Source organism: Thalassophryne amazonica, chromosome 10 (genome assembly GCF_902500255.1).
Source record: "Thalassophryne amazonica chromosome 10, fThaAma1.1, whole genome shotgun sequence".
Lineage (NCBI taxonomy): Eukaryota > Metazoa > Chordata > Actinopteri > Batrachoidiformes > Batrachoididae > Thalassophryne > Thalassophryne amazonica.
In genome coordinates, this window is record NC_047112.1 from 70,117,964 (window position 1) to 70,145,192 (window position 27,229).

At 40.2% G+C, this 27,229-nt stretch overlaps 1 protein-coding gene across 1 annotated transcript; it reads left to right on the forward strand.

Moving 5' to 3' along the window:
* Positions 1-510: 510 nt before the first annotated feature.
* Positions 511-26,070, forward strand: oaz1a (ornithine decarboxylase antizyme 1a). The gene is given in 6 exon segments (XM_034180223.1): positions 511-715; positions 19,032-19,098; positions 19,100-19,186; positions 19,435-19,610; positions 22,089-22,174; positions 25,932-26,070. Coding segments are annotated over 6 exon segments (666 nt in total). The 5' UTR covers positions 511-596; the 3' UTR covers positions 26,063-26,070.
* Positions 26,071-27,229: the final 1,159 nt, after the last annotated feature.

Below are 27,229 nucleotides of genomic sequence, written 5' to 3' on the forward strand. Positions count from 1 at the left end.
TGCCTAACCACGAAGCCACCGTGCGGCTACAGTGAAGAAAGTGTTTGTGCTTTTTTTGGCCATAATAACCAGATGTATGTTTGGAGGCGTAAAGGTGATGTTGTCAACCCTAAAGAACTCTGTACCAACTGTTAAGCAGGGTGGCAGCAGCATCATGCTCTGGGACTGTTTTGCTACCGGTAAAGTACCTCAGGATTCTCAGTTAAATAAGTCCCTTTCAGCTCCACCTACTTGTTTTTCCACTCGGGGTTGCAACCAAGCCCGCACACAAGGACAAAAGGAACCTCTGGTGGACTGCATGATGGGCTGGACAGGGGCGTAAACCCACAGGAACTGACACTAAATTCAGATGGTTCTTGTGAATTTTTGTTTAATTATACTTTGCTACCTCTACCAAGGATCGATCAAGATCTATCTAATTAAACCTGGTGAAAACGTAGTTTAAAATTGCCCTAAAGTGCAGGCATCGATGTGACATCATACTTTGAGTTGGTGATGTCAGAGCAGGCAGGACACGCCCTTCTGTCAGTGCTGCGGTTGGGCCAGTGGAGGAGCGCAGGACGACAGGGCGAGTTGTGGGTTTGGAGACTGGCCGGATGGTTAAATCTAACCTACAGACGATTTTGAATAGTCATTGTTTTGCTAGAGAAAAAGAGAGAAACTTAACCACGATGCCTGTCATTGAGCAAAGCAGCAATAAACCAGAGTGTGAAAGGTATGTTGTGACCGTTGTAAGCTAATGTAGCTAGCCGAGTTGACAAACAGCGGCCTAACGTAAACCAGCCGACTAATGTAGCCATACATTAGCACCGAGCTAATGTATGGTAGATTACGCTAGCGAAATAGCAAAACACAAATAAATGGAGAATTGCTCGAAAATATTTTAACGTAAGTTAAGCCTTTGGGTAGTTTATTCTCTAATTAGTTTATTTGTCCCTTCTTGGTGTAATTTCTTTATGGAAAGTCAACGCAGAGTTTTAACTCGCAAACATTATGTAATCTAACTAGCTCTACCACGCAGCCTGTTTATTTACAGTCGGCACGACATTTTACTTGAATTTAAAGCAGTTCCAATAATTAATCGTAAGCATCCGTTAATTTATTAGTGGGCGGCAGTTTATTCGATTATTTCTAAGTCTGTGAGGTTTGTTTTTCTTTACGCCCTTTAAGCTAAAGTGCTAACAGCTAACTTGCTTTAAGTCACCATGGAATCTCTTCAAACGTCTACTTTGGGTTGTTACATGGTGGTTATACGGATATTCGGTGTTTAAAGTAAGTCGTTTGGATTTAATAGTCAGTCTACCAAGTATTGGTAGACTGACTATTAAATGTTCAATTCTGACTAAATATGATTTTGTGTGTGTGTGTGGGGGGGGGGGGGGGGGGTGGATGTTGGGGGAGACTGGGGAAACTAAATTCATAATAAAAAAAAACCCATGGTCTGTCGTCGAGTTGTATCTTCATCACAACCGTGTTCTAACTTGAGGCTGTTTGTCTTGATTCGAAAGGAAATTTCCACTCTACGCTGAGTGGGCGGACCCACGGAGAGCCAGGAGTCCTTTCAGAAGCACACACAGTGGAACCTCGAGATACGAATTTAATTCGTTCTGTGACCAAGCTCGTAAGCCAGTCTGCTCGTATTACAAACGAATTTATCCCATTGAAAATAATTATAATTTTAATCCGTTCCAGCCTTGTAAAACATTCACAAACCACTCTAAATACATTTTACAAATAGACATGTATACTTTACCTGTGCATAATAAAATATATACAATAAAAGAAAAAAGTTTTATTAAGTGTTCTTACCTTAGAAACAGACAAATGCGGTTAACAGAGGTGGAGAAGGAAGGGAGGGAGGGAAGGAAGGGGGAATGTTTGCACACACTGTAAATATAAACTGTAGATCCTTTAAAAGATCATACAGATGTAACTTTAATTCTAAACTTACAGGTCTTTTGGATAAAAACCTATCCAAGGAGGTTTGCTTCTGCCTGCCTTTCAAAATGTTGCGGAAATGTGACAGACAACTGTCATTAAAAAGTGCTGAAGCACAACCAGTGGACACTTTTTCTGGGTGTTTCTTTTCAGTGACGCAGCCTCTTCTTCTCTGCTGTTATATACGTCCTCCATGGCATTTTTTTTCCCAGAATAATCCAGTTTCATCTAGGTTTCGGTATCGAGAACCGGTTCTTTTCGGGTATCGTTAAAGTAGACCTGCATTGAAATAAATGGTCAGATCTCAGAAAGAAATAGCTGATATGTATTTATAAGCCCCTTATGAATGCAGTAAAGTAAATCTGCAAGCCCAAATTTGTAATTCAGCGGAGAAATCTTCGTTTAAAAATTACAAATTTGCAGCTAAAATTTGGCCCTCCTTGAAAACTGTTTGTACATCCGGGACATTGCCGTGACGCCAGGGAGAAGATTTCTCCGTAGAATGACAGATCTGAGCTTGCAGATTTACTTTACTACATTCAGAAGGATCTTATGTGTAAATATAAGTCATTTTTTGGTCCAAAGATCTGACTGCATTTATTTCAATGCAGGTCTACTTTAAGAAATGATTCGATCCACCGATATCAGTAGCCTTTTTGCTTAACGATTCCCTTCTCAGTCCTTCAGAGCAGCCGTTGTTTTTGGGGGTGCTTGTCGGGAAAATGATGGTGTCTCTACGTTGATTACAGAACCCCTGCAGGGTAATCAATTGTTTCTGCAGTGCTGTTCTTCTTTGATGCTTGAAGCAATGATCCGACCCGCTGCTTCAATGGTTCTTTCTTTTATTTTGCTTTATCTTAATTTTTCCCCACTAAAACCCCAAAGAGCATATGTCTGTGAGTAATATTTACCTTTTTTATGTTAAACCAACCTGTTATGGTCTCCTGAAACCGTTGATAGATGTATTTTATAACTTAAAAACGGGACAGATGCTAACGCATTAGCATATCTATGGCATTTTCAATGTTAAAGTTAGCTTTAAGCTGTTCGCATCTCAGCACATTTATGTGCATTTGTTTTCTGTATAATAATAATAATTAATGGCTCAGCGTTTGTTGTCGTAAAAAGTCAAATGTGTTACAAATTGTAATATTTTTAAATTTATTTTGTTTATATAATAATAATAATAGCAACAACAATAAAAGTAATAATAACTAATAATGCTACAATACAGTTTTAGAGAAAGAGATGAAAAGAACCTGATTAAAAAAACCCAGAAAAAATATAAAACCAACTAACGATGAACATAAATGTTTCCTGTGAACACCTAGTAACTCTTACACCTCCACTTCATCCCTGTTTTATTTAAGTTTAATGACAGTTTGTTTCGGTCAAACCATATTTTCAATTTGTTCATTTTTTTTCAGTGATTTCCTCCAGAACTATTTGCCAAGCTAGAAAACTGCTGCATCCTAGTGAGGGCAGAATACTACTGGAATGAATTTGAATAAGGAAAGTTGGGGTTTTTTCCTCACCAAAATGGATGCTGCACTCACTGCAGTTTATTGTCTGGAAATGACCCAGCTTGCATTTCAGAGCTTCTAGAATTAATAAAAAAAAAAAACAGTTGTGCGGGTGCTGGTGGGGTGTAGTCTTGGGTTACAGCTTTTTTTTATTTTTCACCACCTTCATCCCCGAATATGTCAATCGTGAGTCACTTTTGTGAGGATTAAACTCACTAACTGGACTCCTGTCTTGTTGCGAGAAATAAACGAGAATCTTTTCCTCCCAAAATGAGATGTCCTGCGCTGACGTGCAGCAGTCCATTGAGCTCAGAGGTATGGAGAGACATTCATGCCAAAATGTCTGAAAGGTAATGCTTTTGACAAAAACTACAGATTTTGTTTTTATTTATGTCCAGAGATCAAGGATCCAGTGACCAATTTCATATTTATTTACTTTAATACTCAATAAAATGTTGCTGACATAGAAAACCTGTAAAGCCTACTTTTAATACACAGAAAACTCACATGAGGTATTGATAAGGAATCAGATCGATAAGCAGAATTGATAATGGCATCAATATCGATAAAATCTTATCAATACCCATCCCTAGTTTCGTCAGTTAAACACTTGTTGCGGGACATAGCCTTCCTTTGCCACAAGTGCAGGAAAACGTGTTACGTATTCTTCCACCGCCTTAACCGTCCGCAATAGAAGCTTCTCCTCCTGTAGTTTTCTCTGGGCCCCTCCCCAATCGGACCGGGAGTGACATGTTTAGCCGCATGTTCTCCTTGAATTGCTGTCTGTCTGAGTGGTGTCCAAAAAATGAGGTCGGCTTCATAGATAATTGGCAAAGCTTCTGGGGAAAACCTGGTTTTGTTAGGAGAGATGGCATCCATCCCACTTTAGATGGAGCAGCTCTCATCTCTAGAAATCTGGCCAATTTTATTAAACCCTCCAAACCGTGACTATCTAGGGTTGGGACCAGGAAGGAGAGTTGTAGTCTTACACACCTCTCTGCAGCTTCTCTCCCCCTGCCATCCCCCCAATACCCCATCCCTGTAGAGACGGTGCCTGCTCCCAGACCACCAACAACCAGTAAAAATCTATTTAAGCATAAAAAATCAAAAAGAAAAAATAATATAGCACCTTCAACTGTACCACAGACTAAAACAGTTAAATGTGGTCTATTAAACATTAGGTCTCTCTCTTCTAAGTCCCTGTTAGTAAATGATATAATAATTGATCAACATATTGATTTATTCTGCCTTACAGAAACCTGGTTACAGCAGGATGAATATGTTAGTTTAAATGAGTCAACACCCCCGAGTCACACTAACTGTCAGAATGCTTGTAGCACAGACAGAGGGGGAGGAGTAGCAGCAATCTTCCACTCCAGCTTATTAATTAATCAAAAACCCAGACAGAGCTTTAATTCATTTGAAAGCTTGACTCTTAGTCTTGTCCATCCAAATTGGAAGTCCCATAAACCAGTTTTATTTGTTATCTATCGTCCACCTGGTCGTTACTGTGAGTTTCTCTGTGAATTTTCAGACCTTTTGTCTGACTTAGTGCTTAGCTCAGATAAGATAATTATAGTGGGCGATTTTAACATCCACATAGATGCTGAGAATGACAGCTTCAACACTGCATTTAATCTATTATTAGACTCAATTGGCTTTGCTCAAAATGTAAATGAGTCCACCCACCACTTTAACCATACTTTAGATCTTGTTCTGACTTATGGTATGGAAATTGAAGACCTAACAGTATTCCCTGAAAACCCCCTTCTGTCTGATCATTTCTTAATAACATTTATTTTAATGGACTACCCAGCAGTGGAGAATAAGTTTCATTACACTAGAAGTCTTACGGAAAGCGCTGTAACTAGGTTTAAGGATATGATTCCTTCTTTATGTTCTCCAGTGCCATATACCAACACAGTGCAGAGTAGCTCCCTAAACTCTGTGAGTGAGATAGATTATCTCGTCAATATTTTTACATCCTCATTGAAGACAACTTTGGATGCTGTAGCTCCTCTGAAAAAGAGAGCCTTAAATCAGAAGTGCCTGACTCCGTGGTATAACTCACAAACTCGCAGCTTAAAGCAGATAACCCGTAAGTTGGAGAGGAAATGGCGTCTCACTAATTTAGAAGATCTTCACTTAGCCTGGAAAAAGAGTCTGTTGCTCTATAAAAAAGCCCTCCGTAAAGCTAGAACATCTTACTACTCATCACTAATTGAAGAAAATAAGAGCAACCCCAGGTTTCTTTTCAGCACTGTAGCCAGGCTGACAAAGAGTCAGAGCTCTATTGAGCCGAGTATTCCTTTAACTTTAACTAGTAATGACTTCATGACTTTCTTTGCTAATAAAATTTTAACTATTAGAGAAAAAAATACTCATAACCATCCCAAAGACATATCATTATCTTTGGCTGCTTTCAGTAATGCTGGTATTTGGTTAGACTCTTTCTCTCCGATTGTTCTGTCTGAGTTATTTTCATTAGTTACTTCCTCCAAACCATCAACATGTCTATTAGACCCCATTCCTACCAGGCTGCTCAAGGAAGCCCTAACCATTAATTAATGCGTCGATGTTAAATATGAACAATCTATCTTTATTAGTTTGCTATGTACCACAGGCTTTTAAGGTGGCAGTAATTAAACCATTACTTAAAAAGCCATCACTTGACCCAGCTATCTTAGGTAATTATAGGCCAATCTCCAACCTTCCTTTTCTCTCAAAAATTCTTGAAAGGGTAGTTGTAAAACAGCTAACTGATCATCTGCAGAGGAATGGTCTATTTGAAGAGTTTCAATCAGGTTTTAGAATTCATCATAGTACAGAAACAGCATTAGTGAAGGTTACAAATGATCTTCTTATGGCCTCAGACAGTGGACTCATCTCTGTGCTTGTCCTGTTAGACCTCATTGCAGCTTTTGATACTGTTGACCATAAAGTTTTATGACAGAGATTAGAGCATGCCATAGGTATTAAAGGCACTGCAGTGGTTTGAATTATATTTATCTAATAGATTACAATTTGTTCATGTAAATGGGGAGTCTTCTTCACAGACTAAGGTTAATTGTGGAGTTCCACAAGGTTCTGTGCTAGGACCAATTTTATTCACTTTATACATGCTTCCCTTAGGCAGTATTATTAGACAGCATTGCTTACATTTTCATTGTTACGCAGATGATACCCAGCTTTATCTATCCATGAAGCCAGAGGACACACACCAATTAGTTAAACTGCAGGAATGTCTTACAGACATAAAGACATGGATGACCTCTAATTTCCTGCTTTTAAATTCAGATAAAACTGAAGTTATTGTACTTGGCCCCACAAATCTTAGAAACATGGTGTCTAACCAGATTCTTACTCTGGATGGCATTACCCTGACCTCTAGTAATACTGTGAGAAATCTTGGAGTCATTTTTGATCAGGATATGTCCTTCAATGCGCATATTAAGCAAATATGTAGGACTGCTTTTTTGCATTTGCGCAATAATCTCTAAAATTAGAAAGGTCTTGTCTCAGAGTGATGCTGAAAAACTAATTCATGCATTTATTTCCTCTAGGCTGGACTATTGTAATTCATTATTATCAGGTTGTCCTAAAAGTTCCCTGAAAAGCCTTCAGTTAATTCAAAATGCTGCAGCTAGAGTACTGACAGGGACTAGAAGGAGAGAGCATATTTCACCCATATTGGCCTCTCTTCATTGGCTTCCTGTTAATTCTAGAATAGAATTTAAAATTCTTCTTCTTACTTATAAGGTTTTGAATAATCAGGTCCCATCTTATCTTAGGGACCTGATAGTACCATATCACCCCAATAGAGCGCTTCGCTCTCAGACTGCAGGCTTACTTGTAGTTCCTAGGGTTTGTAAGAGTCGAATGGGAGGCAGAGCCTTCAGCTTTCAGGCTTCTCTCCTGTGGAACCAGCTCCCAATTCGGATCAGGGAGACAGACACCCTCTCTACTTTTAAGATTAGGCTTAAAATGTTCCTTTTTGCTAAAGCTTATAGTTAGGGCTGGATCAGGTGACCCTGAACCATCCCTTAGTTATGCTGCTATAGACTTAGACTGCTGGGGGGTTCCCATGATGCACTGAGTGTTTCTTTCTCTTTTTGCTCTGTATGCACCACTCTGCATTTAATCATTAGTGATTGATCTCTGCTCCCCTCCACAGCATGTCTTTTTCCTGATTCTCTCCCCTCAGCCCCAACCAGTCCCAGCAGAAGACTGCCCCTCCCTGAGCCTGGTTCTGCTGGAGGTTTCTTCCTGTTAAAAGGGAGTTTTTCCTTCCCTCTGTCGCCAAGTGCTTGCTCACAGGGGGTCGTTTTGACCGTTGGGGTTTTTCTATAATTATTGTATGGCTTTTGCCTTACAATATAAAGCGCGTTGGGGCAACTGTTTGTTGTGATTTGGCGCTATATAAATAAAATTGATTTGATTTGATTTTTCTCTCTACTTTCCTCTTTGCTCTGGTGGCAGCCCGAAGCGTGACTCGTAACTCAGATTTCCGCTCTTATTCCAAACAACAATATGGACCAAGTGATGGCTCGTATTTCAAAAAACTTATATGTTGAGTCGCTCATATTTCGAGGCTTCACTGTACTAGAGTGCCTCGATTAGAGAGAATAGAGACGTGACGAGTCAAAAAAAATTGGTCATGTGACCCATGGTGCATCTTGGGTTCAAAATAGCATTTGCTGTTAATCTGTCTGCATGTAAATCTGGCTTTTTGAAAATTTATTTGCTGAAAATGATGGGTTGCTGTGCATTTGGATGCACAAATAGACACAGCAAGGGCTTCAACATGTACAGATTCCCTTCAGATACGAACAGAAGAAACATTTGGGAAAATAAAGTCAGCCGTGTGGGATGGAGGTCGACATCATCGTCCAGGCTCTGAGAGATAAATTTATTGTTCAGTCCCATGTACAGTAAAACTCACCTAAACCGTCATCGTAGAAACCAGATATTCATAGTCATCGGATAAAAAAGTCCCAAAGTTTTTGTATTGTTTTCCATGTAATAAACATCATATATAACTTTAGCAATTTTGTGTAACGGATTTTTCACTCGCATCCAAAAAAATGTCCCGTCTGATCGCAGTGTATTTCCATTAAACCCCTCGTATGTGGGACTGGAGTCTTTTCCATGATTAAAAGCCTGACCGTTCATTTTTTTCACACCACACCGCAGCCTGATGTGCACCTGTTAAATCAGACACAAAAGGCTGTGATTTGACACTTTTCAGTTTTTAATTCTTCATCTCCCATCATATTATAATAGTATTTATAGCGCGCATGCTGATAAATGGATCAGAACAGTCTGCACATTTATAGCACGAAGTCAGTAAAAGAGGAAAATGTTCATCTTACCTTTGAATTGGAGGTGATGATAGTAGAAAAAAAAAGCTCGTTGAGGGTCAAATTAGTCCAGAATAAAGTATAAACCAGAGATGGAGAACTTTAAAACCGTCACGCCTGTCATTGCATGACACGGAGTTACAGAGCTGCAGCTGCATAAATTAGGCTTTGAATTAATTAAATAAATCATTATAAATTGTAAATTCATATAAATTTGTTAGCTTAACTATTTTAACCCATTTTATAAAGGTGGCATCCAGTTGTCCACCTCCAAATTTTGGGGAGTACACTGGCCACACCAAAACTCTACAATCACCCTCAATCCCAGGTCTATTCACCACATCCCACCAGATTTCCGGTTATATCTTATGTTTTTCACCAAGTCTCGTTTGTGGTTGACAAGTATAGTAATTTAACTCAATTTGTTTCCATTTTGATTCATTTTCTGGTGAACACCAGTAGGCAATGTATCTTAGCTGAGCAGCCAGAAAATAATTTTTAAAATTTGGGAGGGCCAGCCCACCCTGTTTTTTCTCAAGTTGGAGTGTTTTTAAATTTAATCCTGGGCTTTGTTCCCCTCCAAATAAATCAACATACAAGTTTATCCCACTTGGCAAGTTGTTTATCTGGAATTTGAATTGGTAAGGAGATGAATAAATACAATAGGCGAGGCAGCACATTCATTTTTATGACCTCAATTCTAGAACTGAGATCCATAGTCAGTGTTGCCCATGTTGTCAGATCTTTTTGAATTACGACATTAATCTTATAATAATTCTCCTCATACAGTTGGTTTGGATACTCCAAGATAATTCAGTTTATCTAAGTCCCATTTTAGTTTATATTTTTGTCTGATTGAATCTCTAGGGCTGTATTTGATACATAGGATTTGAGTTTTTGAAATATTTAATTTGTACCCAGATTTCCTTCCAAAATATTTGAGAATTTTTAGCAGCTGGGGAAATGTATTATCAGGATTCTGGAGGAATACAATAACATCATCTGCAAATAGACCTATTCTTTGTTCTTCCCTCGAAACCCTAATTCCCTCCAGCTTACTGCTTTGTTGTATATGTTGAGCCAATGGTTCAATAAACAGTGCAAAGAGGGAGGGGCTTAAGCAACAGCCTTGCCTAGTGCCTCTAAATATTTCAAAGCTGCCCGTCAGATCTCCATTTGTTTTGATCCTGGCCAATGGTTTTTGATATAATGCCTGAATACACTCAACTATGGCGTCATTAAAAACAATTCTTTTTAGGACTGCAAAGAGGAATTTCCATGATACCCTATCAAAAGGTCCTTTTAATATAAGCAGATCTTAATTTAGGTAGTTTTTAAGCTGTGGTTTGATGTGGCTTTGAGCACTTTTATGAATGTGTCAGGTCTTTAGTTATGTCAGTGTTGTTCTTATATGTTTTAAGTTGGATGCTTTCTGTGATTGCAACACAAATCTACCTACGGGTATTATTAAAGTAACCTGAATATGTGACTTAGTATCATTCCTGCTGAGCACATAGCTGAAAGTAAAATGATTGACAGCACTCATTGTGCAACAACAGAAACATTGTCCTGTGGCAAAGAGCACAATGGTAGGTTTTGGACCAACCTGTTTGGTTTCCAGTATGTAGCTGTGACTGAGTATACTTTACTGCAAAGAATACAATAAAGTGCACTGGGGACTGGATGGAAAAAATGTTTGTGTGTATTTGAATGCAGTGCAGATGAAAGTGATGGCACAAAAGGCTTTATAAGAGAATTCACTTTTCTACATATTCTCACCATTCATGCTTCAAGTCGTCTTTGTATAACTGTTACTTGATCAGGCAATGGGTTAATTCTCGCATAGGGCGTGACCATCATTTCTTGTTTCTCACGTCGCTCCTCCACGTATACTGCAGCAGTTTGAGTTATGTAAGTGTTTGCGTCACTGTGGCAGCAGTTGTGCTGTTGCTCAAGGGGTTTGTTCCTGTGAGGAGCCCAGACAATAAAATGATGCTTAGAGCTGTAATTCTAATCCATTTACATTTTTTCCACAAATCTGATTCGTTAATCGTGTGAGATTTCAGACTTTATAATATCAAATCAAAAATCAAATCAATTTTATTTATATAGCACCAAATCACAACAAACAGTCGCCTCAAGGCGCTTTATATTCTAAGGCAAAAGCCATACAATAATTACAGAAAAACCCCAACGGTCAAAACAACCCCCTATGAGCAAGCACTTGGCGACAGTGGGAAGGAAAAACTCCCTTTTAACAGGAAGAAACCTCCAGCAGAACCAGGCTCAGCGAGGGGCAGTCTTCTGCTGGGACTGGTTGGGGCTGAGGGGAGAGAATCAGGAAAAAGACATGCAGTGGAAGAGAGCAGAGATCAATCACTAATGATTAAAAGCAGAGTGGTGCATACAGAGCAAAAGAGGTGAATAAAAAGAAACACTGGGTGCATCATGGGAAACCCCCCAGCAGTCTAAGTCTATAGCAGCATAACTAAGGAATGGTTCAGGGTCACCTGATCCAGCCCTAAATATAAGCTTTTTCCAAAAGGAAAGTTTTAAGCTTAATCTTAAAAGTAGAGAGGGTGTCTGTCTCCCTAATTCGAATTGGGAGCTGGTTCCACAGGAGAGGAGCCTGAAAGCTGAAGGCTCTGCCTCCCATTCTACTCTTACATCTTAATATTGGGGTAACTGTGGCAAAATATTTGACTGTTTCACATTTGAATGTGTTACGCTGCACCCTGACCAGTGTTCTGATGAGATACTATTCTTGTCGACAGGCCAGCCCTCCACGCAACTGCACATGCGTAGTATTGTCGAGACATGGAACTGTTGATTTGTGCGACGAGATGCACAATTTCTACAGAACACCAGCCACGAGTGCTGTTAGCTGTTAGCGCTGTTAGCTGAGAGCGAGAGAAAGTCGCGTACCGACGCTGCCACTGAAATGGGGGAATTTAAGCTACCATACGAAAGTATTGATGTGGATTCTGATGCAGAATTACAGTTTCACATTTGATGGATTACTCTGCGCCCTGACCGCTGTTGGAGCGTCGTGCCTCACGGTAAGCCTCGCCGACTGAATTACCTACAGAAAAATAAATTGTGCAAACGATGGAATTGAATTAGAATGAGAATAAAGCCCCTTTCACAGCGGGCCCACTTAGAGTTGTGTCGTGCAGCGTCATGGCAACGCCACGTGGAAGCAGCCCAGTGCTGAGGCGATGTAGCTCAACACCACAACAGCGTGAGGGACACAAAGGATGAAGCGAATTGGACGCCAAAAATTTAAACGTTTAATTTTTTGTGTACTGTGCTTGATTCAGAAATTAAGTGGTTTCAGCGCAAGTCAGGGCTACGCGGCGGCACTCAACGTGACTGGAAGCCACACCCTCACAATACAACATTACCTGATGCCAATTTATGATTCCTGCCATGTTCCATTGTTCCCGCAGTATAAATCACACAGGCTTGTTTTTAAACTGTGTACACAATGCAGTAAATCTACATGCTCAAAAAGAGCACAGGGGAAAAAAAATGCTGATTGCAACCTGACTGCTGCTGCAGCTACTTCTCTTAAATTCTCTCACAGCTGTGAGTTGTAAAAGTCCTGCTCACAGACTGATTGCCAGAGACAGGACATGTCCACATTTACACACGGACGGTTTGTTTGCGCGCGCAGCTCGCGATCAAAGGAAGAAAGATAAACTATAACAACTCAGAGCGCAGACCTGCACAAGAACAAATATAAACTAGAAGAGAACTCTGAGTGCACAGTCTGATTGCAGCCAAACTGTGCACTCTGATTTCTCTATACAGAGATCCTGCAGGCTGCGTCCTCACCTCCTCTCTGCCCCTCTGCTGCGCGCACCTGACGCAGACATTCCTGCATCTTCATGATGCCACATGAAGCAACTCGAAGCAGCCCCAATGTGAAAGGCGCTTAAATGTATGCAACTGCACACTCAGACCTAGGGATGGGTATCGATAAGATTTTATCGATACCATTATCGATCCGATTCCTTGTCGATACCTCTTGTGAATTTTCTGTGTACTAAAAGTAGGCTTTACAGGTTTTCTATGTCAACAACATTTTACTGAGTCTTAAAATAAATAAATATGAAATTGGTCACTGGATCCTTGATCTCTGGACATAAATAAATAAAATCTGTACAGTCACTGGATCCTTGATCTCTGGAAGTACAAACTCAACAGTTCTTGTTTAAAAAGATAAGCATATTTGCTTTTTCGGGAAGGATCCTTGATCTTTCAGGGCTGATTATGTCTCCAGTTGTAGAAAAGACCCTCTCAGATGGGGTTGAAGATGCCTGGACACATAGATAAGTAGCCAAAAGTGCTGAAAGCAACGGCATTGTTTCCCATTTTTGCTACCACCAGATAGTGGGGTTAGCAGACACAGATACTGGAGGTAGGGTTCTGTACAGCTGGACCTCATGCTCCACTCTGTCAAGGATTGACTGGTTGGTCTGCAGCTGTTGGACCTTCTGTTGCAGCTGCTGGTCCTCCGCTGCAAACAGCTCCTCCAAGACAGTCTTTGATTTCTTTACTGGTATGATCTGAAATTAATTTGACCATAACCAAATTAATTTTAATTTCATATACATGAACAGTGAATTGCTGTGACAGTGATTTGATACTATTGTCATAATGGACTGCGCTTACTTCCTCTTCCTCCTCCTCTTCATCATCACACCGTGGCCGTTGACTCTTCTCTTCTTGCGCAGGTGGCTTAAGGAGAAAATAACGATGAGTATCAGTGTATGGAACATGAGGAAATCTCACAATAGAAATGTGCCACAATTAAATCACTATCATACCTTTTGAACCACTGGACTATTTACTGCTACTGCTGCTGCCCTTATTTAATCGGTCCCAGATGTCATCCGTGTCCTTTTTTAATTTGAACCGTGGGTCTATTGCAGTAGCCTCCTCCAGGAAGGTGAGGACTTCAGCATCCTTCAAAAAAGAGAAAAGGGAGACACATCAGTACTCATGTTGCTGGGAACTAGTGCAGCAGATAAGTGAATATTTACTGAGGGATCCTTCAAATGGTGATGCAAGCACCAAATTTGGAACACATACTCCTTAGACATTACTCTTTTAAGAATGCCGGGTACCCACGTGAACTTTCAATAGGCGGCCAAGGAGGGGTCAATTGAAGTATTACACAGGGGTCAAAATTAAAAAATGCTCCAATCATATTGAAACGTATTCCATATTATTTGTCTGATCACAAAGATTCCAAAAAGGTATAGTTTGGACTATCTGTGACTGACTGTTCTGGAGTTATGGGGTAAAAACAGCAAGAACAGTGACAAAGGTCAATTTCAATTTGTACAGGGGTGAAAAGTTAAAGTTGCTCCAATTTTTGTAAAAAGTGATGCAAATTATTAGTTGGGTGAATACAGGTTTAAAAAGGAATAGTTTGCATCATGTATCATGCTTAGTTATCATGTTACAGGTAGCATATGTCACATGTCATAGAATCCAATGGATGCTGATATTGTTTAACCTTTACTTTGCAAACCAAGCACGCAACACAGTCAAAACTATTCCATTTATTAATCCTATTAGCTCAACCAGTAATTTGCACCACTTTTTACCAAAATTCGAGCAACTTTAACTTTTGACCCCTGTACAAACTGAAATTGACCTTTCTGTGTTCTTGCTGTTTTTACCCCATAACTCCAGACCATTCATTCACAGATAGTCCAAACTATACCTTTTTGGAATCTTTATGATCAGACAAATAATATGGAATACCTTTCAATATGATTGGAGCATTTTTAAATTTTGACCCCTGTGTAATACTTCAATTGACCCCTTCTTGGCCGCCTATTGAAAGTTCACATGGGTACCCGGCATTTTTAAAAGAGTAATGTCTAAGGAGTATGTGTGCCAAATTTGGTGCTTGCATCACCATTTGAAGCATTTTTTTCAGTTATCCGCTGCACTAAACCATGACTTTTAGTATTTGTGATAAATGTCATGTTGCACAATACCTGGTATCATGTGGAGAGATCGGTCCAGATCTTTTCCTTTATGTTTCTTGAAAATAAGAAAGTCCCGCACTCCGTCTTACCTGCTGTGTGGGGCCCCACCCTTTTTAAGATGGCTACCTGGAGCTCAGTCTTCATTTGCCTGATGAAGGCCACAGTGCCGAAATGTTGGTGCTACAGTCCTGAATAAATTTTTCTACAGCAAGTAAGACGGAGTGCGGGACTTTTTTATTTTGACGTTTAGCTGGGCTTGTCCCTTATCTCCTACGCACCCGTTTGAGGAGTCTGATGTGTCAAGTTTTCTCTCCCATGTTGCCTTTATGTTTCTTGAAAATGGAGAGTCCTCCCCCTGAACCATAAAGGTGCCCTCCACTTTTTCAAGAATAAGAAGTATCTGCCTGCAGGTTGGATTTGTGTCATTTGAGACACACAGGGTGGAGGACGCGCATCAGCTTCACAAATTCCTCTGCCTTACTGAAGTCCTCCCCATCCAACTTCTCCACCACTCTGAACATTCATATTTCATAATTAACACAATCCTTCCATTGCATAGGAATAATAGCCACACAACCCCATCCTTACTTCTCCTAGCCACTCAGCTTCTTCAGCCGCGGGTCCATAGATGCAGCCTGAATGGCAGGGAACTGCTCAGAAAATCTCTCCACCATTAAGTTCCATCGTGTCCTCACTTCCAGGAGGAGCATATGTTGGGGCAGGTCTGAAAAATAGAAAATAAGATAAGTTAAAAAAAAAAAACACACCTGTAGTGTAAGTAAAAGTGCATGTACATCACAGCCATAACACCACAAATAATATTACATAATAATCATTAGTTTGTTTACAATTCAAGCAATCTGGAGGAATTTCACCACCAGGGTGCGGCAGCCCAAATGTTTGCGTGTCACTGCCAAAAATGTTTAATGTCCCAGGCCAGGCCAGCATTAAGCACCAAAAACAGTTCTTTCACCTTCAGGTTCAAAAATGGCCATGTGTAATACATCCAAAATGTTATAGTACTACTACTATCATTGGCAATGATAGTAGTAGTAGTAGTAGTAGTAGTGAAATATGATTCTTACTGAGGAGTTGCTGCTTTTCTCTGAGGACAACTTTGGCCATGTGGGACCTCTTCGTCCACACCACGACTGCCTGGACTCTTGCCACCCAGTTTGACATTGTCTGTGCTGCCAGGTTCAGTCTGTGGGCAAAGCATCCAATCTTTAAGCCGTTTCAGTGCCACGTCCATGTTCCCCGCATTGTCCACCGTGGCTGCCACAACTTTGTCCCTGCCTTTGAAATGGTCTAGGATGTTGGTAATTTCCTCTGCCACTGCTGCGCTTGTCTGTGCTTCATAGACAGCTTTGGTTTGGAGGACCTTGCCTTTAACTACACCATCCTTAATGTAATGTAGTGTAACAGTCAGAATGTGGTCTTGATTAAGACTTGTCCACCCATCTGCTGTTATTGCTGCCTTTTTAACATCCTTTAGATCCTCTAGTAAATTGTCCTTTTCCACATTATACCATGCAGGGATCAGTTGGTTGGACAGGGTATCTCTTGATGGGGGGTTATAGCTGGGGCATAGTTTCTTTGTCATATCCCTACAAAATGTAAAACTGATATTATTTATCATTGTATATATTTTTATCTCATTCTCATAATTTGAGTATGATCACGACATTTTTCTTTTTGCAATATTGCTCAACAGAGATCCATTGCTACAGTTTTTAATAATTAATAATGTCTGTTACCTCAAATTGTTTTATAAATTATAACTGAAGACATAGGCTTAATAACATTTTATTATTTATGAGCCTTAACCTACCTGAATGCTGGCTCCTCCACCGTTGAGAAAGGGTGCAAACCTTTCACAATGACTTTGGTGAGTGGATGATGACATTCGTCGATCATGTCCTGTGATAACTTGCTTCTTGCGGCAAGTGTGAGCGGGGTCGGCTGGCTAAACGGAGGTGGAGAGGGGCTGGGATGTGAAGCTGGAGATGGTGGATCTCTGCAGGCAGCAGGGGTGCTTGGTCCACTGCTAATATCTAAAATGGATCAAACGACAGAATATTTGCTTTGTCTACGTCAAATAATGTTACAGACTAGGTCATTGAAATTGCTAATATTAACACAGACAGGAGAACAGAAAATAAGCAAAACTTACCCTGGCCATCTTTGCTCTCTGGCAGAGTTGCGGCGGCTGAACTTTTCCAAAACTTGTAGATCATGTGACATTCTTGATAGTTAACGCCATGTGTCGACAAATGTTTAAATATGTTTGAGGTGTTGCCACCCTTGCATGATATAACAGCGCTGCAAAAGTTGCACTTCACCCTGTTGGTGTCCTTTTTCTCAAAATGAAGCCACGCTTTAGACCGCTTCACTTGCTCTAGTCTCTCCGCCATTGTTTTGGAAAATTCTGCTGCTGTGCTGACGATGAGCGTGATTGGTGTGCGGCATGTCACGTGACGTCATGTCGACGTAAATTCCAGCCGAACCTCCGACTGAAGGACCAATAAGGGGATCGTTAAGCAGAATGGCTATTGATATCGGTGGATCGAATTATTTCTTATCGGTTCTTGACACCCATCTCTACTCAGACATCTGTGCAAACAAGTGCAAGTAATTCTCTAAAGCCCCTTTCACACTGGGGCTGCTTCAAGTTGCTTCCTGTGGCGTCATGACAACACAGGAATGTCTCTCTGCCGGCAGAGAGGAGGTGAGGACGCAGAGTCTGGCTGCAGGTCCTCTGCACAGAGAAATCAGATTGCACAGTTCGGCTGCAGTCAAACTGTGCACTCTGATTTCTTCTAGTTTATATTTGTTCTTGTGCTGAGCTGCAGGTCTGCGCTCTGAGTTCTGTTATAGTTTATCTTTCTTGATTTGACCGCGAGCTGCGTGCGCGCGTGAACGAACCGTCCATGTGTAAATGTGATGTCTGGAGTTGTACTTGATGTGGACATGTCCTGTCTCTGGCAATCAGTCTGTGAGCAGGACTTTTATGGACTTTACTTAAACACAGTTGTGAGAGAATTTAAGAGCGAGGAGCTGCAGCAGCAGACAGGCTGCAGTCAGCAGTTTTTTTTCCTGTGCTCTTTGAGCGTGTAGTTTTACTGCATTGTGTACACATTATGAAAACAATCCTGCGTGGAACACAGCAGGAATCATAAATTGGCATCGGGTAACGTTGTATTGTGAGGGTGTGGCTTCCAGTCACGTTGAGTACTGTTGCGTTGCTCTGTCTTGCGCTGAAACCACTTAATTTCTGCGTCCTGTGCTCGACGCATAAAAAATTAAACGTTTAATTTTTGGCATCCGATTTGCTTCGTCCTTTGCGTCCCATGGGCTTCTGACGTTGAGCTACATCGTCTCACCACTGGGTTGCTTCCACGTGGAGTCATCATGACGCCGCACGACGCAACTCGAAGTGGGCCCGGTGTGATTGATTGATTGATTTAAAATGACCAGCACAAGCTGTTGTAAGTTGGTGGAGGATTTAAGTAAGCTACTGGTTAGACAGACAGTCTTTCTTTAGAAGGTTTCTCTTGAGAGTCATATCATTTTTAAGGCTATTAGCTGTTAGAAAAGCGGAACACAAATGTAATGTAGGGTAGCAGCTATAGAGATATAGGTGCATTGCTTTGCCCTGACCAGCAGTTCGAAAACAAAACCCAAACTTATTTAGTAAATTGAATTTGTGAGTAAAAAGCAGGAAATCAGCGCAGTTGAGAAGCTGGAACCAGGAGATGATGATTCTGGCTTAACGGGTGTCAAAGTTTCTGCTGATTGTTAGTTTGAGGCAGAGATATGAAATTTTATAGACTAAGACATTTTTTTCCTTTGCTCTGCTGCTGTTAATTGTTTGATATAAATAAATCATTAGTGAACTTCTGGTGCAAGATAAAAAATTGTCCCAGTTAATCTTATTTGTTAGAATGAAGCACCATGTTGCAAACAGCTGTGTAAGATGAGGATGGTTAATGATTCACCTCTGATGTGCAGCGATGTATGCTGTTAGGTGTGCACCCTCTCAACTCAAGCTAATGTTTTACCGACTACTGGCTCATCCATGGCATGTGTCCTCAGACCGTGCAGTTATTTTGCGAGTTTGGTTTGTGTTTGACATCTGTATTTTCAGCGACTGTTCCAGTTGTAATGGCTCCATTTGTTTTTGTTTTTGCTTCTCCCTCTAGTATCTCCAGTCCCAGGAGGTGCTCTCACTGTTGCAGTAACCCGTGTCCGGGGCCTCTGTGGTGCTCCTGATGCCCCTCTCCCACCGCTGAAGATCCCAGGTGGGCGAGGGAATGACCAGCGGGATCGCAGTCTTTCAGCAAAGCTATTCTACTCTGTGAGTGAAGATTCTTTCAGCATTATGTTTTTTGTTTGTTTGTTTTTGATTTTTTGTTGTTGTTTTTTTGCCACTCACTTATACATAGGTGAAGTGATGGATGAGTGACAGCATGAAGCTAATTAAAGTAGATTTGTGGATTACTGGATAATGCTTAACAAATTTGTATCTGTACTTTATAATGTGTTAAATTTTATTCTTCTGGCTGAATGATTCTCTTCATTTGAATTTCTTCTTCTGCACTGCAGGATGCTCACTTGTTGGTTCTTGAGGAGCCTCAGCCTCTCAACAGCAGAGTGCGCTTCTTGCTCTTTGAGCCACGTCGCTCTGAAGGCAAGCACTGTGTCTGGAGGGCTGCCCTGAAGGGAGGGAACCTTTACGTTGAAATCCCTCCTGGAGCTTTGCCTGAAGGCAGCAAAGACAGGTCAGTTATCATGCTTTTTAATAATAGCCATCTTTAATATGAACATTCACCTTAAATTTTAGTTATGTGATTCCATAAGTAAATTACTAAGAAGAAGGGGCCCTCTGCGTCTTGCATGTTTGACACTGAATCATGCAAATTAAATCTTTGTGATTCATTGTTACCGGGCTACATGTGACTACATGCCCTCAGCATTTGATTAATTTTCTCCAAAACGGAACCACTGTGTTTATCCATATTTGCTCCAAACTGAGTTTTAGAAAAATATGACCTTGAAGCTCTAAAGGTCATGTAACCAAAAGAAAGATGTGAAGTTTTTAATGCCAACCATAGATGCACCTCTGACCAATTCCTCAAAGCAGCCATTCAAAATTTTTGACTTTTTAGTCACCCAATTTCATGTGACAAGTAGAAGGATGATATGACTTCATATAGGTGGTAGATAATAACCACTGGTGTTTTTGTTTATTTGTTTTTAATTAACCAAGTCCCCAAAACAGATATTCCAAATGAGTTTAACATTTCAAGATCAAAGATTGTGTGACCAATCAAAAAAGTAATGCATGAGTTCATATTAGTGTTTAATTGTAACTGTAGGTGTGTCTGTAACAAATTCCACAGAATGGGCATAATAAATGTCCACTCTATATAAGCAGTGTGCCCATATTTTGACCGTGGCCTGTGATGTGACTTTCAATTCTCAATATAAATTTACTTTTTCTTTGGCTGATTCTCAGACATTCTACAGAGTTTGTTCCAAATTGAATTTAAAAACTCTGACTTACAGTGCATCTGAAAAGTTTCACAGCGCTTCACTTTTTCTGCATTTTATATTACAGCCTTATTCCAAATTGGATTAAATTTTTTTTTTTTTGTCTTCGAAATTCTACATAGTTTTTTTTTGTTGTTGTTTTTTTCTTTTTCTTTTTTTTTGCATATTTACAACAAAACAAACAAACATGAAATCATAAGTACATAAGTATTCACAGCCTTTATCATGAAGCTCAAAATTGAGCTCAGGTGCCTCTGTTTCTATTGATCATCCTTGAGATGTTTCTGCAGCTTAACTGGAGTCCATCTGGGGTAAATTCAGTTGATTGGACATGATTTGGAAAGACACACACCTCTCTAGATATAAGGTCCCACAGTTGACAGTCAGAGCACAAACCAAGCATGAAGTCAAAGGAATTATCTGCAGACCTCTGAGACAGGATTGTTTCAAGGCAAGGAGGAGGGGAGGATACAGAAACATTTCTGCTGCTTTGAAGTTCCCACTGAGCTCAGTGGTGTCCATCATCTGTAAATGGAAGAAGTTCAGATCCACCAGGACTCTTCCTAGAGCTGGCCGCCTGTCTAAACTGAGCGATCGGGGAGAAGGACCTGAGTCAAGGAGGTGACCAAGAACCCGATGGTCATTCTGTCAGAGCTCCAGCATTCCTCTGGAGAGAGGAGAACCTTCCAGAAGGACAAACATCTCTGTAGCAATCCACCAGTTGGGCCTGTATGGTAGAGTGGCTAGACGGAAGCCACTCCTTAGTAAAAGGCACATGGCAGCCCGCCTGGAGTTTGACAAAAGGCACCTGAAGGACTCTCAGACCAGGAGAAACAAAATTCTCTGGTCTGATGAGACAAAGATCAATCTCTTTGGAGGAAACTAGGCACCATTCCTACAGTGAAGCATGGTGATGGCAGCATCATTGTCAGCAGCAGGAACTGGGAGACTAGTCAGGATTGAGGGAAAGATAAATGCAGCAATGTACAGAGACATCCTGGATGAAAACCTGCTCCAGAGCGCTCTTGACCTCAGAGTGGGGTGACAGTTCATCTTTCAGCAGGACAATGACTCTAAGCACACAGCCAAGATATCAAAGGAGTGGCTTCAGGACAACTCTGAGAATGTCTTTGAGTGGTCCAGCCAGAGCCCAGACCTGAATCCGAATGAACATCTTTGGAGAGACCTGAAAATGACTGCATCGATGCTCCCCATCCAACCTGATGGAGCTTGAGAGGTGCTGCAAAGAGAATGGACCAAACTGTCCAAAGATAGGTGCACCAAGCTTGTGGCATCATATTCAAGAAGACTTGAAGCAAATGCTGTGAATACTTATGTACACATATGATTTCTTTTTTTTTTTAAGCATGGGTTGTTTTGAGTAGAATTTCTAAAATGAATTTCATCCATTTTAGAATAAGGATGTAACAACAAAATGTGGAACAATTGAAGTGCTGTGATTACTTCTCGAATGCACCGTATTCTGTTGACAGTCACAACCAAAAACATTATCTCCACCTGTGCTACAACTGCATGCAAATGTAATCGACATGATGCCATGTGAGGGACTTAAATCAGTGCTTTACTGGATTTTGAGAGTGTTGATCCTTTTATGGTTTCATGATGGTTGAGAGAACTAATTGTTTCCTCAGTAATCCATTACCTTTCATTACACATTGACATTTTTTCCTGCTGTTGGTTCACAGTTTTGCTCTTCTCCTGGAATTTTCTGAAGAGCAGCTCCGGGTGGATCATGTATTCATCTGCTTTCACAAGAGCCGCGATGATAGAGGTGAGATTATATCGTGTTTGGGTTTAATTGTTAGTAAAAAGCTGGTTCAGCACTAGAAAGTTAAAACTGTCAGCAGTTTTCTTTGCAGTTATGTGGAATCAGATTTGGGTCTACAGAATCAAACAAGACTTATATCAATATATAGATTTAAAAATACAAATATCAGAGAAAAATAACTTGAGAGAATTGACTCAAAAACTCAATCATTGGGGATGTACCCCTGAAAAAACAGCTGCCTACTAGGGCTGAAACGATTAACCGAGTAACTGCAATAATTTGATTACAAAAATTGTTCGAGGCACATTCTTTGCCTCGAGGCTTTGTTTAAGGCTGTAGTACATACGCGAGGCCTGTATGTGGCACTGTAATGTTCCCACAAAAAAACGGAGAAGACCATAGAGCATGTGCATAACTAATGTAAGCGCTAATCAATGTAGCAGGTGACACTACAATTTTACGAAGCCATACGCTGAGTAAAATAAAGCCTTTTAAGAGAAAGTGGGTCAGCGCTGATCATCTGTAACGACTTATTGCACATTTAAAGTGAAGCAATATCTTTGTACCATAATTTCCAGACTATAAGCCGCTACTTTTTTCACACACTTGGAACACTGTGGTTTAAACAATGATGCAGCTAATTTATGGGTTTTTACAGGCTTTCTCATAAGTCGAAATAACATCAGTTGATGCTGTCCATTAATTGGCTGAACGCTGCGTCCTCATGCAGTGTAAATTCACACACACAATAAATATAAAGTCTTACCTGTTAGTTTTAGTGGATTCATCAACACGTCCTGAAGAAAAGTGTCTGAAAACACTTTCATTCCAGTCCGTCTGGCACTTTGCGCAACAGTTGCGTCTCCTTCAAATCAGCCAGCGGAGCGGATTCATGGAGTCAGTATGTGCTTCAGGAACCATTACGAACGCTGTCATGCTCTATCAAGGATCACTGCTAATCAAGATGGATCAACACCCTCAGTTGCGAGCTCCACGACATGAGGCGAAATGAGGGTGTTGCGTGACATTCGTGACATTTTTGACAGCCAAAAATGTCCTCCATGAATATTATGCACCGACACGCACTGTTAAGAAACCTATTCAGATGCCTTAAGTCACATTAATGTCAGGAATGTGTCACAAATGACAGAAAAATGACATTCGTAACGCGTCCTGCCTATGTGTAAACGTAGCATTACTCAGTTCTCCGTGTGGCATGGAGATGCCGCGAGACACCATGTAGGCACGCTGGTTGATGTGCTCAACAGAAAAAAAACAGTTATGGCATGTATTTAATTAAAAGTTAAAAAAATATTTCTGTCTAATATCTTTCTGTTTAAATATCTCGTGTTACAACGTAGAGATCTGTGGCTTATAGACAACCGGGGCCTCTTTATGTACATTTTCTTTTTAAAATTGGTGCATGCGGCTTATATTCAGGTGCACTCTATAGTCGGTAATTATGATTTTTTTTTTTAACACAGTTTGGTCCACTGCCTGTTCTGCACCTCTACAGATGAAGCGAAATGATGCGCACTTTAAGTGAATAATGTTTAACAATAAAAAAAAAAATGCCTTTATTCAAATGTGATGAGTTTTTATCAACAGGCTGTACAGTTGATTTATCAGTGCAGCTTTTGTGGAAATGCTGCACTCCACAGCCTTTTTTCAAAGGCTGTGTTATTCGCTAAGTATCCACAGAAAACAAGGAATTTGACTTAGATTTGAACTGCACTCTGTATGGCGCGTAATATACACTAAACACTGAATAAATCACTGTAATTAAAAGTGCAAATGAAATGTGCACTGAGAGAGGAAAAAAAAAAAAGAATGTCCTGTCCGCAGACTGAAGATTTGACAGACCGCCTGGGCTTATGGTTTGGCAAATCTCCAAAATTCTTTACAATGTGAAAAAAAAGTACCCAGGAAAGCAGAGAGAGCAAACACCCTAAACTTAAAAATCTGCATGATGGCACAGCGACATTGTGCCATTGCTTAGGGAGAGCCCTGCCACTATTGATATTGTTTAAAAACAAAAGTACTTTTTATCCGATTACTCGATTAATAGATAAAATAATCAATAGAATACTCAATTCCAAAAATATTTGATAGCTGCAGCCTTTCTGCCTACACTAGGGGGATTGTATCAGAACTACAAAAAAAAAAAAGTAAATCAGGTGGCTTCTGTATTCAGACACAAATTTGGTTCCATAGGTCATCAAGTGTGAGATTACACATTAAAAAGGGTCTTGTTGCACATAATATGGTTACACTTAAAATTATGCTTTTAATTGTATTCACTCTTTGGATTCTTGTATACAGATGTTCACCACTAACACCAGTCCCCCATAAAGGCTGTTAAATGGTTTTTGTGTCTGACAACTTCTTCATAGCATGAAGTTAGAGGGGATTACGCTCAGGAATCCATATCATGTTAAGATGTATTTAGAGCAGCTTTTCTCAAAGACCAGTAGTCTGCGAGTGACCCCTAGTGGTCCACGTGTATATTGATAAAATATCACATTTTAATATGTTCTTATTAAAGGTGTTTGTCCAACTGTTTTAAGAACAACTCCATTGATTAATAGATGGTAGCATCTATGTATTATTGTCATTATTAACATGTATGTAAGTCCAAAAATTTGAATTTAAATTTCCTGTTTGTGATGCTGTTATATACTGGTGGGGTAGTAAGCAGACATATTGTTTGGATATTTGTGCAGTAAGGTGGTCTGAATATATATATATATATATATATATATATATATATATATATAGTTAATTGGAGCATTTGGAGCATTTGGGGAGCTTGTCTGTTGAGACAAATATACAATGAATAATGATAAAAGGAGGGGTGGCAAGGTGGCCAAGAGGTTGGTGCAGTTGCTTTCAGGTTCCCAGTTCAAGACCACCCGAACTTCAGCCTTAACCCCCGGCTCCAAAACATCACGTAACAATAATGGTGGACTAGAGATTTGTGTTGATGCTGTAGAAGTTACTGAGCTTATTGTGGCTATGACAGAAAGATTTTCTACTCCTCTTCTTTGACAGCAAGCAGCAACCACCAACATACACTCATTATTATTATAATAATCCAGTGTGACTGAATGCACATTTTTGACTTTGCCGTCGTCCACACCAATGTTTCAGCCTTTGCTGTTGCTTTAGCATTCGTGTCTGCCATCTTCTTGGTGGTCTTCTTTGTTGGTATACAGCGCACAAGCTTTATGCATGTGCTCTGTCATCTGTGTTTTTATCCCCTGCTGGACAAAGGCCAGAAGGGGGGTGGTGTCGTGGTGATTTCTGTGTCCCTCCCTCCCAAAAAGGGTATAAACTAGGGGTGTCGGAAAAAATCGATTCACGTCCGAATCGCGATTCTTATTTATTACGATTCTGAATCGATCCAAGATGTCCAAGAATCGATTTTTTAAAAGCATTTTTTAAAACATTTTCTTGCGTACTCGCTGCGTGTAGTGTTTGTCAGGCAACGGCTTCCATACTACAGCATCCCCGCAAGGGGAGGGTCCGACGTGCTTCAAACATTCGTGAGCTACAGCTTTGCATGGCGGACGAAGAGCTAATTCAGCCAGAAAATGTAAAAAAAAAAAAATATATATATATATATATATATATATATATTGGGTTTTTTTTTTTTTGTTTTGTTTTGTGCTGTGGGACATTTGTTGTTTGTGTTCCACTGCTGTTACCATCTGTTTCACGATGACTCACTTTTTTCCCTCTCTCCTTATCTTGTCCTCAGCATCCCTTATGCGCACATTCAGTTTCCTGGGCTTTGAGATTGTGAGACCGGGTCATCCCCTCGTCCCCTCCCGTCCCGACGCATTCTTCATGGCTTACAGCATTGAGCGAGACTCCTCCGATGACGATTAAACAACGCTCAGCAGTTACAAATGTCTTTCCTTTATCTGTACACACACGTCTTGTATTACTTTTAGAAGTGAATAATCTTTCCATGTTCTGTGTGGTTGAGGTTTTCTCTTTGCTACCGTGTGTTGTATTTCAGAGATATTTGCACTACGGTAAGATGTTCATCTATCAGGAATGTAAATCACCTGCACAGTATCTGGTGCCTCCTCCTTACCTTCATCTACAGTGCTGACTTCTTAATCACCCCCACCCCCGAAAACCCCCGTGATAGCCTCCGCTGTAATATTTATGATAAAATTTAAATTCCTCTTACTCATGTAAGTAGATGTTTTTTTTTTTTCTTCATGGTAATTAAGTTTTTTTAATGTGTGTGCGCGTGTGTGATTTTCCTTTTTGTGTCTTTGTCACTTGATAGAAGTCTGCATGTTGTAACTGTGTTAAATAAATGTGCTCATCTTACAGAGTGATGTGTGTGTGTGTGTGTTACAGCCTGTGAGAATCAACAGAAACAACAGACTACAGCAACATACTGAATGTCTTGTCTTATAACGATTAACAGTGACACGGTTCAGTTTTTCCTTATTGCTGCATCCAGCAGTAGTTATGTTGATCAGTGTCCTTGTTTCCCAACCAGGAGTGTTAAACTGTTTAGCAGCAGTGGAAAGAGTACTTAAGTACTGTCTTATTTATGAAATAATAATCTTTTACATGTAAAAAGTGCTGGTGCTAAAGTACTTAAGTAAAAATACTCCTCAAAAGCTACACAGTACTACTTGTAGTTACTTTTTAGCCATTTAATGAATCACCACAGAATCAAATCTGAGATCCATGTTGAAACTAGCTCTCAAAACATTCTAAATGTGGATCAGTCTCACTCAGTTCGTGTTCAAAACAAACTGTTTTGTGAATGCTAAAAATATTTTTGAAACTATGCAAACGTATGAAGTTTTTAACAGAACTGAAATGTGTACACGAGTGTATTATAATTGACCAGAAATACCTTCAAAGTTGTGCCATTCCAGCGTTTGACGGGTTCTGGAGAATATTCTCATCCTGACATTTGACTATAAATCAAATGAATAATACAGAGCTGGGTGCTGCTGAGTTTCTGTGAGCGGCCGTGCATCAATTTTGTTCCCTGGATGAGGAACTGGTCTATTTTCAGTGTAC